This window comes from Oncorhynchus tshawytscha, unplaced genomic scaffold (genome assembly GCF_018296145.1).
Source record: "Oncorhynchus tshawytscha isolate Ot180627B unplaced genomic scaffold, Otsh_v2.0 Un_contig_1104_pilon_pilon, whole genome shotgun sequence".
In the NCBI taxonomy this organism is placed as follows: domain Eukaryota; kingdom Metazoa; phylum Chordata; class Actinopteri; order Salmoniformes; family Salmonidae; genus Oncorhynchus; species Oncorhynchus tshawytscha.
The window spans coordinates 30,544-45,000 of NW_024609016.1; the positions used below are offsets into that span (position 1 = coordinate 30,544).

The window sequence follows — 14,457 nt, forward strand, 5'->3', positions numbered from 1 at the left end:
CCCATCTATTGTTGTGACTTCCTGGACATACCATTTAACCAACACACATCTATTGTTGTGACTTCCTGGACCTACCATTTAACCAACACCCATCTATTGTTGTGACTTCCTGGACATACCATTTAACCAACACACATCTATTGTTGTGACTTCCTGAACCTACCATTTAACCAACACCCATATATTGTTGTGACTACCGGGACCTACCATTTAACCAACACCCATCTATTGTTGCGACTTCCTGGACATACCATTTAACCAACACCCATCTATTGTTGTGACTACCTGGACATACCATTTAACCAACACCCATCTATTGTTGTGACTGCCGGGACCTACCATTTAACCAACACCCATCTATTGTTGTGACTGCCGGGACCTACCATAAGCTTTTGAAGTATTGAAACCAAACCATATGATTTGAATGAAAAGTATAATTTTTATATTTGTATATATATATATATATATATACAGTATATATATTTTTTATGGGGTAGATCAGCTTTAATATTTCAGATAGATTGTGGCTTCTATCAGTGCTGCATCATTTCCAATCCCCATATGTATTTTTGCATATATATATATATATATATATATATATATATATATATATCAAAACAAATTTTATTGGTCACATACACATGGTTAGCAGATGTTAATGTGAGTGAGAATGAGTGGGTGAATGAGAATATGTACATATCAGTATATGGATGAGCGATGGCCGAGTGGCATAGGCAAGGTGCAGTAGATGGTATAAAATACAATATATACTGTACATGTGATGTGAGTAATGTAAGATATGTAAACATTATTTAAAGTGGCATTGTTTAAAGTGACTGGTGATCCATTTATTAAAGTGGTGATCTCAATCTACAGTGGCTTGCGAAAGTATCCACCCCCTTGGTGTTTTTCCTATTTTGTTGCCTTACAACCTGGAATTAAAATAGATTTTTTGGGGGGTTCGTATAATTTGATTTACACAACATGTCTACCACTTTGAAGATGCAAAATATGTTTTATTGTCAAACAAACAAGAAATAAGACAAAAAAACTGAAAAATTGAGCGTGCATAACTATTCACCCCCCCAAAGTCAATACTTTGTAGAGCCACCTTTTGCAGAAATTACACCTGCAAGTCTCTCTCTCTATAAGCTTCGCACATCTAGCCACTGGGATTTTTGCCCATTCTTCAAGGCAAAACTGCTCCAGCTCCTTCAAGTTGGATGGGTTCCGCTGGTGCACAGCAATCTTTAAGTCATACAACAGATTCTCAATTGGATTGAGGTCTGGGCTTTGACTAGGCCATTCCAAGACATTTAAATGTTTCCCCTTAAACCACTCGAGTGTTGCTTTAGCAATATGCTTAGGGTCATTGTCCTGCTGGAAGGTGAACCTCCGTCCCAGACTCAAATCTCTGGAAGACTGAAACAGGTTTCCGTCAAGAATTTCCCTGTATTTAGCACCATCAGTCAGTCCAGTTTCCCAGTCCCTGCCAATGAAAAACATCCACACAGCATGATGCTGCCACCACCATGCTTCACTGTGGGGATAGTGTTCTTGGGGTGATGAGAGGTGTTGGGTTTGCGCCAAACATAGCGTTTTCCTTGATGGCCAAAAAGCTCAATTCTAGTCTCATCTGACCAGATTACCTTCTTCCATATGTTTGGGGAGTCTCCTACATGATTTTGGCGAACACCAAACGTGTTTGCTTATTTTTTTCTTTAAGCAATGGCTTTTTTCTGGCCACCCTTCCGTAAAGCCCAGCTCTGTGGGGTGTATGGCTTAAAGTGGTCCTATGGACAGATACTTCAATCTCCTCTGTGGAGCTTTGCAGCTCCTCCAGGGTTATCTTTGGTCTCTTTGTTGCCTCTTTGATTAATGCCCTCCTTGCCTGGTCCGTGAGTTTTGGTGGGCGGCCCTCTCTTGGCAGGTATGTTGTGGTGCCATATTCTTTCCATTTTTTTATAATGTATTAAATGGTGCTCCATTGGATGTTCAAAGTTTCTGATATTTTTTTATAACCCAACCCTAATCTGTACCTCTCCACAACTTTGTCCCTGACCTGTTTGGAGAGCTCCTTGGTCTTCATGGTGCCCCTTGCTTAGTGGTGTTGCAAGAGTGTGCAAAACTGTCATCAAGGCAAAGGGTGGCTACTTTGAAGAATCTCAAATATAAAATATATTTCGATTTTTTTTTACAATTAGTTGGTTATTGAATGAGTAGGTGTGTCCAAACTTTTGACTGGTACTGTAGTTATCTACCCACCTCATTCCTGTCTGTTATCATGTGCACACAGTACACCATCATACTTTCAGGATAGGTGTCTTTTCAGATTCCACCGTGATTCTTTAGTTGTGGACACTACATCACCACACTCCCTCTCTTTAGTAGTGGACACTACATCACCACACTCCCTCTCTTTAGTAGTGGACACTACATCACCACACTCCCTCTCTTCTTTAGTTGTAGACACTACATCACCACACTACATCACTACACTCCCTCTCTTCTTTAGTAGTGGACACTACATCACTACACTCCCTCTCTTCTTTAGTTGTGGACACTACATCACCACACTCCCTCTCTTCTTTAGTTGTAGACACTACATCACCACACTCCCTCACTTCTTTAGTTGTGGACACTACATCACCACACTCCCTCTCTTCTTTAGTAGTGGACACTACATCACCACACTCCCTCTCTTCTTTAGTTGTGGACACTACATCACCACACTACATCACCACACTACATCACCACACTACATCACCACACTACATCACCACACTCCCTCTCTTGCTCTTGGTCCAGCTCATCTTTGTAAGTCACCTTGATTTAACACCTGTGTGTTTTATCTGTTTCTTTATGAAAATATTTAGTGAACTCCATGACAGTAGCTAAAGCAAGGGGCTATAGCAGCACACAAGTAGACATCAAATGCTTTCTGGGCCGGGCACACCCTGAGCTCATGAAGTGAGCGCTGCTGGAGAGGTACTGGAGCGAAACTGGAGCGGGCGAGAAGGTCCGGAAACTCGCTCCACACTCCAGTCAAATTGGGCTCCACTACTCGCTCCGCACTCCAGTCAAATTGGGCTCCACTACTCGCTCCGCGCTCCAGTCAAATTGGGCACCCTCCACTCCTCGCTCCGCTCACATACTCTGACACAAACACACACACAGCACAGATGTAGTCACACATGCAGTCACACACTACAGTGCAGGAAAGTCTTTGGGTAACACAGACCAACCACTCTGTTATATGAGATGGTCTTCTTCATAAGGACATAGTGGAGTCTCATACTCTACCTCTGTAGTACTGTTCATGGTAGGAGCTGTAGCGTCTGTCTACACGGTACACACCTACAGAGATGTTAAAGGGACAGATTAAGAGCCTGTCTACACGGTACACACCTACAGAGATGTTAAAGGGACAGATTAAGAGCCTGTCTACACGGTACACACCTACAGAGATGTTAAAGGGACAGATTAAGAGTCTGTCTACACAGTAAACACCTACAGAGATGTTAAAGGGACAGATTAAGAGTCTGTCTACACGGTACACACCTACAGAGATGTTAAAGGGACAGATTAAGAGCCTGTCTACACGGTACACACCTACAGAGATGTTAAAGGGACAGATTAAGAGCCTGTCTACACGGTACACACCTACAGAGATGTTAAAGGGACAGATTAAGAGCCTGTCTACACGGTACACACCTACAGAGATGTTAAAGGGACAGATTAAGAGCCTGTCTACACGGTACACACCTACAGAGATGTTAAAGGGACAGATTAAGAGCCTGTCTACACGGTACACACCTACAGAGATGTTAAAGGGACAGATTAAGAGCCTGTCTACACGGTACACACCTACAGAGATGTTAAAGGGACAGATTAAGAGCCTGTCTACACGGTACACACCTACAGAGATGTTAAAGGGACAGATTAAGAGCCTGTCTACACGGTACACACCTACAGAGATGTTAAAGGGACAGATTAAGAGTCTGTCTACACAGTAAACACCTACAGAGATGTTAAAGGGACAGATTAAGAGTCTGTCTACACGGTACACACCTACATAGATGTTAAAGGGACAGATTAAGAGTCTGTCTACACGGTACACACCTACAGAGATGTTAAAGGGACAGATTAAGAGCCTGTCTACACGGTACACACCTACAGAGATGTTAAAGGGACAGATTAAGAGCCTGTCTACACGGTACACACCTACAGAGATGTTAAAGGGACAGATTAAGAGCCTGTCTACACGGTACACACCTACAGAGATGTTAAAGGGACAGATTAAGAGCCTGTCTACACGGTACACACCTACAGAGATGTTAAAGGGACATATTAAGAGTCTGTCTACACAGTAAACACCTACAGAGATGTTAAAGGGACAGATTAAGAGTCTGTCTACACAGTAAACACCTACAGAGATGTTAAAGGGACAGATTAAGAGTCTGTCTACACGGTACACACCTACAGAGATGTTAAAGGGACAGATTAAGAGTCTGTCTACACAGTAAACACCTACAGAGATGTTAAAGGGACAGATTAAGAGTCTGTCTACACAGTAAACACCTACAGAGATGTTAAAGGGACAGATTAAGAGTCTGTCTACACGGTACACACCTACAGAGATGTTAAAGGGACAGATTAATTATGTTTAACTATATGGCCATCTATACAGCAGGTGTTCCTAATGTTTTGAACAGTCAGTGTATCTATACAGAAGGTGTTCCTAATGTTTTGAACAGTCAGTGTATCTATACAGCAGGTGTTCCTAATGTTTTGAACAGTCAGTGTATCTATACAGCAGGTGTTCCTAATGTTTTGAACAGTCAGTGTATATATACAGCAGGTGTTCCTAATGTTTTGAACAGTCAGTGTATCTATACAGCAGGTGTTCCTAATGTTTTGAACAGTCAGTGTATATGGCCATCTATACAGCAGGTGTGCCTAAAGGTGTGCCTCCGATTTTTTTTTAGTTGATGTCACTCTCTTTTCAATGGGTTTTCATTGGGAATCCAGATTTCTAAGGGACCTTCTTGCAGTTCCTATCGCTTCCACTGGATGTCACCAGTTTTTAGAAATTGGTTGAGGTTTTTCCTTTGTGTAATGAAGAAGTACGCCCATCTTGAACGAGGGTAACTTTATGTGTACTGTTAGATAGAGGCGCGTGACCAGAAAGCTACAGTTTGTTTTCCTCCTGTATTGAACACAGATCATCCCGTCTTCAATTTTATCGATTATTTACTTTAAAAAATACCTAAAGTTGTATTACAAAAGAAGTTTGAAATGTTTTGGCAAAGTTTACAGGTAACTTTTGAGATATTTTGTAGTCACGTTGCGCAAGTTGGAACCGGTGTTATTCTGGATCAAACGAGCCAAATAAATGGACATTTTGGATATATATCGACGGAATTATTCGAACAAAAGGACCATTTGTGATGTTTATGGGACATATTGGAGTGCCAACAAAAGAAGCTAATCAAAGGTAAGGCATGAATTATATTTTTATATATCCTGCGTTTTGTGTTGCGCCTGCAGGGTTGAAATATGCTTTTCTCTCTTTGTTTACTATGGTGCTATCCTCAGATAATGGCATCGTTTTCTTTCGCAACAAAGCCTTTTTGAACTCTGACATGTTGGCTGGATTCACAACAAGTGTAGCTTTAATTTGATATCTTGCATGTGTTGATTTTTATAGTAATTTATTTGAATTTGACGCTCTGCATTTTCTCTGGCTTTTGGCCAGGTGGGAAGCTACCGTCCCACATATCCCAGAGAGGTTAAACAATCCCAAATCAACTTGTATTTACAATGGGTTTTATAAGGGAGTCATCAGACATACCCAGTTCATCGAGGTTATAGTAGGCTGTCCACTCTGGAGCACTATTCCTGTTTAACCTCTTGTCCTTCACCTGGGAACGAAACACACACAGACTGAGGGCCCCAGCAAGAGCAGCTGCTACACACAGACAGACTGAGGGCCCCAGCAAGAGTAGCTGCTACACACAGACAGACTGAGGACCCCAGCAAGAGTAGCTGCTACACACAGACAGACTGAGGGCCCCAGCAAAAGTAGCTGCTACACACAGACAGACTGAGGACCCCAGCAAGAGTAGCTGCTACACACAGACAGACTGAGGGCCCCAGCAAGAGAAGCTGCTACACACAGACAGACTGAGGGCCCCAGCAAGAGTAGCTGCTACACGTGGAACAGCTATTGAGGACCCCAGGAAGAGTAGCTGCTACACGTGGAACAGCTATTGAGGACCCAGCAGGAAGAGTAGCTGCTGCACGTGGAACAGCTAATGAGGACCACAGGAAGAGTAGCTGCTGGAACAGCTAATGAGGACGTGGAACAGCTGATGAGGACCCCAGGAAGAAAATCTGCTACACGTGGAACAGTGGAACAGCTAATGAGGACCCCAGGAAGAGTAGCTGCTACACGTGGAACAGCTGATGAGGACCCCAGGAAGAAAATCTGCTACACGTGGAACAGCTATTGAGGACCACAGGAAGAGTAGCTGCTGCACGTGGAACAGCTAATGAGGACCCCAGGAAGAGTAGCTGCTGCACGTGGAACAGCTAATGAGGACCACAGGAAGAGTAGCTGCTGCACGTGGAACAGCTAATGAGGACCCCAGGAAGAGTAGCTGCTACACGTGGAACAGCTAATGAGGACCCCAGGAAGAGTAGCTGCTACACGTGGAACAGCTGATGAGGACCCCAGGAAGAGTAGCTGCTACACGTGGAACAGCTAATGAGGACCCCAGGAAGAGTAGCTGCTACACGTGGAACAGCTAATGAGGACCCCAGGAAGAGTAGCTGCTACACGTGGAACAGCTAATGAGGACCCCAGGAAGAGTAGCTGCTACACGTGGAACAGCTGATGAAGGACCACAGGAAGACCCCAGGAAGTAGCTGCTACACGTGGAACAGCTAATGAGGACCCAGGAAGAGTAGCTGCTACACGTGGAACAGCTAATGAGGACCACAGGAAGAGTAGCTGCTACACGTGGAACAGCTAATGAGGACCCCAGGAAGAGTAGCTGCTGCACGTGGAACAGCTAATGAGGACCCCAGGAAGAGTAGCTGCTACACGTGGAACAGCTAATGAGGACCCCAGGAAGAGTAGCTGCTACACGTGGAACAGCTAATGAGGACCCCAGGAAGAACAGCTAATGAGGACCACAGGAAGAGTAGCTGCACGTGGAACAGCTAATGAGGACCCCAGGAAGAACAGCTAATGAGGACCACAGGAAGAGTAGCTGCTACACGTGGAACAGCTAATGAGGACCACAGGAAGAGTAGCTGCTGAGGCACACGTGGAACAGCTAATGAGGACCCCAGGAAGAGTAGCTGCTACATGTGGAACAGCTAATGAGGAGCCCCAGGAAGAGTAGCTGCTGCACGTGGAACAGCTAATGAGGACCACAGGAAGAGTAGCTGCTACACGTGGAACAGCTAATGAGGACCACAGGAAGAGTAGCTGCTACACGTGGAACAGCTAATGAGGACCCCAGGAAGAGTAGCTGCTACATGTGGAACAGCTAATGAGGACCACAGGAAGAGTAGCTGCTACATGTGGAACAGCTAATGAGGACCCCAGGAAGAGTAGCTGCTACATGTGGAACAACACACCAAGAACTGACAAATGAAAGACACATGTTTCTTGGAGAATGCCAATGCACAGGTAACTGCCAGAATAATGGAAACACTTGAGTAGATGAGGGATACAAATTATATTGAAAGCAGGTGCTTCCACACAGGTGTGGTTCCTGAGTTAATTAAGCAATTAACATAGTAATGGTAGCTTTTATGCTTTCCCATACAATGACAATGCCCCATACACATGTCAGGAGTGGTCACTGAATGGTTGGATGAGCATGAAAAACGAAATAAACCATGTGACCTGGCCGTTTCAGTCACCAGATCTCAACCCAACTGAACACTTCTGGGAGATTATGGAGCGGCACCTGAGACCAGCGTTTTCCAACCACCAACAAAAACACCAAACGATTGAATTTCTGGTGGAAGAACGATGTCACATCCCTCCAATAGAATGATGTCACATCCCTCCAATAGAATGATGTCACATCCCTCCAATAGAATGATGTCACATCCCTCCAATAGAATGATGTCACATCCCTCCAATAGAATGATGTACACATCCCTCCAATAGAACGATGTCACATCCCTCCAATAGAATGATGTCACATCCCTCCAATAGAACGATGTCACATCCCTCCAATAGAACGATGTCACATCCCTCCAATAGAATGATGTCACATCCCTCCAATAGAGTTCCAGACACCTGTAGAATCTATGATGAGGTGCATTGAAGCTGTTCTGTCTGCTCGTTGTGAAAACTATTAAGATATTTTTATGTTTTTTGTTTTCTTTATCTTGGCAGTTGCCAGTATGTACTCTTAGCATAAATAAAGTTATTAAGGTTCGTTGCCACCCACCTTGGCCCTTCTGGTCTTCTTGTCAGGCTTGGCGTAGTGGCCAGCGTAGGTACATGCTCCCAGAGTGTGGTAGGAGGGGTTAGTGAAACAATGACTGACGTTGCTGATGGTAGGAGAGGAGTCTAGAGAGGAGAACAAAGCCTGTACACTGATGCCCTGCTCACCACGGAAACATCAGCTTGTAGCATAGGACTCTACACACACACAGCCACACTCACAGTCACATGGGCGAGCACGCAAGCAAACGCAAAAACACACAGCTCCATCGGGACATTTTCAATACAAGGCTGTTAAAAACAGAGGTTTCATCAGAAAGCTGAGTTTGCTGAGAACACAAACAGCAAGAGAGAGGAGGATCTAGCTGGAAAGAGAGTTCAGTCAGATCACCCCTGAATTTAGTTAGATCACCCCCAATTTCAGTCAGATCACCCCCGAGGGCTGTGGAGAGGGACCACACTGTAAAGAGACAATCCTGTGGAGAGAGTCCACACTGTAAAGAGACAGTCCTATAGAGAGAGTCCACACTGTAAAGAGACAGTCCTGTAGAGAGAGTCCACACTGTAAAGAGACAGTCCTGTGGAGAGAGTCCACACTGTAAAGAGACAGTCCTGTGGAGAGAGTCCACACTGTAAAGAGACAGTCCTATAGAGAGAGTCCACACTGTAAAGAGACAGTCCTGTGGAGAGAGTCCACACTGTAAAGAGACAGTCCTGTGGAGAGAGTCGACACTGTAAAGAGACAGTCCTGTGGAGAGAGTCCACACTGTAAAGAGACAGTCCTGTGGAGAGAGTCCACACTGTAAAGAGACAGTCCTGTGGAGAGAGTCCACACTGTAAAGAGACAGTCCTGTGGAGAGAGTCCACACTGTAAAGAGACAGTCCTGTGACTTAGTTAACAAGACTAAGTGGTGGAGTCTGGAGCGTAACCAGAGAGGCAGTAACCCTGACTGACTTAGTTAACACGACTAAGTGGTGGAGTCTGGAGCTCTCACCAGAGAGAGTAACCCTGACTGACTTAGTTAACACGACTAAGTGGTAGAGTCTGGAGCGTCTCACCAGAAAGGGAGTAACCCTGACTGACTTAGTTAACATGACTAAGTGGTAGAGTCTGGAGCGTCTCACCAGAGAGGGAGTAACCCTGACTGACTAGTTAATACGACTAAGTGGCAGAGTCTGGAGCATCTCACCAGAGAGGGAGTAACCCTGACTGACTTAGTTAACATGACTAAGTGGTAGAGTCTGGAGCATCTCACCAGAGAGGAGTAACCCTGACTGACTTAGTTAACATGACTAAGTGGTAGAGTCTGGAGCGTCTCACCAGAGAGGGAGTAACCCTGACTGACTTAGTTAATACGACTACCACACTGAAAGAGAAGTGGCAGAGTCTGGAGCATCTCACCAGAGAGGGAGTAACCCTGACTGACTTAGTTAACATGACTAAGTGGTAGAGTCTGGAGCATCTCACCAGAGAGGGAGTAACCCTGACTGACTTAGTTAACATGACTAAGTGGTAGAGTCTGGAGCGTCTCACCAGAGAGGGAGTAACCCTGACTGACTTAGTTAACATGACTAAGTGGTAGAGTCTGGAGCATCTCACCAGAAAGGGAGTAACCCTGACTGACTTAGTTAACATGACTAAGTGGCAGAGTCTGGAGCGTCTCACCAGAGAGGGAGTAACCCTGACTGACTTAGTTAACATGACTAAGTGGTAGAGTCTGGAGCGTCTCACCAGAGAGGGAGTAACCCTGACTGCTGATCCTCAGGGCAGGGCTGTAGGACACACTGGGCATGTGCTGCCCTCCTTTCTCTCTCTGGTGATGCCGCCACCACACCACCACCCCCAACACGGTCATGATGAAGAGGAGGAGGAAGATGATGCCCATGACAGCGCCCGCTGACTGGTGCTCTGATGCCAAGGCCGGGCTGATCTTAGTGTAAGGATTCAGCTCCTCCATCATCAGGGCAGCTGGAATAGAGAGGGGGGGAGGCATATTTAAATAAACACACAAACACTAACACAGATCACCATTAATACACACAGAAACACCAGACCTGGATCAAATACTGTAGTAAACACCAGACCTGGATCAAATACTGTAGTAAACACCAGACCTGGATCAAATACTGTAGTAAACACCAGACCTGGATCAAATACTGTAATAAACACCAGACCTGGATCAAATACTGTAATAAACACCAGACCTGGATCAAATACATACTGTAATAAACACCAGACCTGGATCAAATACTGTAGTAAACACCAGACCTGGATCAAATACTGTAGTAAACACCAGACCTGGATTAAATACTGTAGTAAACACCAGACCTGGATCAAATATATACTGTAATAAACACCAGACCTGGATCCAATACTGTAGTAAACACCAGACCTGGATCAAATACTGTAATAAACACCAGACCTGGATCAAATACTGTAGTAAACACCAGACCTGATTCAAATACTGTAGTAAACACCAGACCTGGATCAAATACTGTAGTAAACACCAGACCTGGATCAAATACTGTAGTAAACACCAGACCTGGATCAAATACTGTAGTAAACACCAGACCTGGATCAAATACTGTAATAAACACCAGACCTGGATCAAATACTGTAATAAACACCAGACCTGGATCAAATACTGTAGTAAACACCAGACCTGGATCAAATACTGTAATAAACACAAGACCTGGATCAAATACTGTAATAAACACCAGACCTGGATCAAATATTGTAATAAACACCAGACCTGGATCAAATACTGTAATAAACACCAGACCTGGATCAAATACTGTAGTAAACACCAGACCTGGATCAAATACTGTAGTATACACCAGACCTGGATCAAATACTGTAATAAACACCAGACCTGGATCAAATACTGTAGTAAACACCAGACCCGGATCAAATACAATAGTAAACACCAGACCTGGATAAAATACTGTAATAAACACCAGATCTGGATCAAATACTGTAGTAAACACCAGACCTGGATCAAATACTGTAGTAAACACCAGACCTGGATCAAATACTGTAATAAACACCAGACCTGGATCAAATACTGTAATAAACACCAGATCTGGATCAAATACTGTAATAAACACCAGACCTGGATCAAATACATACTGTAATAAACACCAGACCTGGATCAAATACATTTAATAAACACCAGACCTGGATCAAATAATACTGTAATAAACACAGACCTGGATCAAATACATACTGTATAAACACCAGACCTGGATCAGTAAACACCAGACCTGGATCAAATACTGTAATAAACACCAGACCTGGATCAAATACATACTGTAGTAAACACCAGACCTGGATCAAATACTGTAGTAAACACCAGACCTGGATCAAATACTGTAGTAAACACCAGACCTGGATCAAATACTGTAGTAAACACCAGACCTGGATCAAATACTGTAATAAACACAAGACCTGGATCAAATACTGTAATAAACACCAGACCTGGATCACATACTGTAATAAACACCAGACCTAGATCAAATACTGTAATAAACACCAGACCTGGATCAAATACTGTAGTAAACACCAGACCTGGATCAAATACTGTAGTAAACACCAGACCTGGATCAAATACTGTAGTAAACACCAGACCTGGATCAAATACTGTAATAAACACCAGACCTGGATCAAATACTGTAATAAACACCAGACCTGGATCAAATACTGTAATAAACACCAGACCTGGATCAAATACATACTGTGATAAACAAATTCTCAGAACATGAGGTGTGCAGGGCATAGCTTGCCCAATATAATGGAACAAATAGAATAGTCGCAAAAGTGTAAACTCTGTCCACCTTGCACATCGGTCAGCAATCACACACACACACACATAGACAGACAGACAGACAGACAGACAGACAGACAGACAGACAGACAGACAGACAGACAGACAGACAGACAGACAGACAGACAGACACACACACACACCTACCCTGGTCACAGCGGATGCCTTTGTATCCGATGCTGCAGTAGCAGGTTCCAGTCACATAGTCACAGGTGGCGTTGTTCATACACACACACAGCTGCTGACAGCCGTAGCCAAACGTACCGGGACGACACTCTGAGAGGAACAGGAAGAGTTAGGAGACAATATACACACACTATATACAGTGGCAAGAAAAGGTATGTGAACCCTTTGGAATTACCTGGATTTCTGCATGAACTGGTCATTAAATTTGATCTGATCTTCATCTAAGTCACAACAATAGACAAACACAGTCTGCTTAAACTAATAAACACACAAATTATTGTATTGTTCTTGTCTGTATTGAATACATCATTTAAATATTCACAGTGTAGGTTGGAAAAAGTATGTGAACCCCCAGGCTAATGACTTCTCCATTCTCCATAGACTTCTCCATGCTCTATAGACTTCTCCATCCATAGACTTCTCCATTCTCCATAGACTTCTCCATGCTCTATAGACTTCTCCATTCTCCATAGACTTCTCCATTCTCTATAGACTTCTCCATTCTCTATAGACTTCTCCATTCTCCATAGACTTCTCCATTCTCTATAGACTTCTCCATTCTCCATAGACTTCTCCATTCTCTATAGACTTCTCCATTCTCTATAGACTTCTCCATTCTCCATAGACTTCTCCATTCTCTATAGACTTCTCCATTCTCCATAGACTTCTCCATTCTCCATAGACTTCTCCATTCTCCATAGACTTCTCCATTCTCCATAGACTTCTCCATTCTCCATAGACTTCTCCATTCTCCATAGACTTCTCCATTCTCTATAGACTTCTCCATTCTCCATAGACTTCTCCATTCTCCATAGACTTCTCCATTCTCCATAGACTTCTCTCCATTCTCTATAGACTTCTCCATTCTCTATAGACTTCTCCATTCTCCATAGACTTCTCCATTCTCTATAGACTTCTCCATTCTCCATAGACTTCTCCATTCTCTATAGACTTCTCCATTCTCCATAGACTTCTCCATTCTCTATAGACTTCTCCATTCTCTATAGACTTCTCCATTCTCCATAGACTTCTCCATTCTCTATAGACTTCTCCATTCTCTATAGACTTCTCCATTCTAATAGACTTCTCCATTCTCCATAGACTACTCCATTCTCCATAGACTTCTCCATTCTCCATAGACTTCTCCATTCTCTATAGACTTCTCCATTCTCCATAGACTTCTCCATTCTCCATAGACTTCTCCTCCATTCTCTATAGACTTCTCCATTCTCCATAGACTTCTCCATTCTCTATAGACTTCTCCATTCTCCATAGACTTCTCCATTCTCCATAGACTTCTCCATTCTCTATAGACTTCTCCATTCTCCATAGACTTCTCCTTGATTCTCCATAGACTTCTCCATTCTCTATAGACTTCTCCATTCTCTATGGACTTCTCCATTCTCCATAGACTTCTCCATTCTCCATAGACTTCTCCATTCTCCATAGACTTCTCCATTCTCTATTGTCTTCTCCATTCTCCATAGACTTCTCCATTCTCCATAGACTTCTCCATTCTCCATAGACTTCTCCATTCTCCATAGACTTCTCCATTCTCCATAGACTTCTCCATTCTCTATTGTCTTCTCCATTCTCCATAGACTTCTCCATTCTCTATAGACTTCTCCATTCTCTATAGACTTCTCCATTCTCCATAGACTTCTCCATAATTGGAGTCACGAGTCAGCTAACCTGGAGTCCAATCAATGAGACGAGATAGCCCCATAAAAAAACACAAAATTTGAGTTCGCTATTCGTATGAAGCATTGCCAAATGTGAACCATGCCTCGGACAAAATAGGTCTCAGAATTGTTGACTTGCATAAAGCTGGAAAGGGTTACAAAAGTATCTCTAAAAGCCTTGATGTTCATCAGTCCACGGTAAGACAAATTGTCTATAAATGGAGAAAGTTCAGCACTGTTGCTACTCTCCCTAGGAGTGGCCATCCTGCAAAGATGACTGCAAGAGCACAGT

The 14,457-nt window shown here is 43.5% G+C and overlaps 1 protein-coding gene across 1 annotated transcript in view; it reads right to left on the reverse strand.

Annotated features, from left to right (window-relative positions):
- LOC121844116 (multiple epidermal growth factor-like domains protein 11) overlaps window positions 1–14,457 on the reverse strand; it is a gene marked incomplete at its 5' end in the record, with an annotated part of 45,167 nt that overhangs the window by 14,210 nt on the left and 16,500 nt on the right. The window contains 2 exons of the mRNA XM_042314008.1: window positions 10,206–10,442; window positions 12,445–12,573. Of these exons, the coding sequence (XP_042169942.1) occupies window positions 10,206–10,442; window positions 12,445–12,573 (366 nt within the window). The remainder of the gene's footprint in view (window positions 1–10,205; window positions 10,443–12,444; window positions 12,574–14,457) is intronic.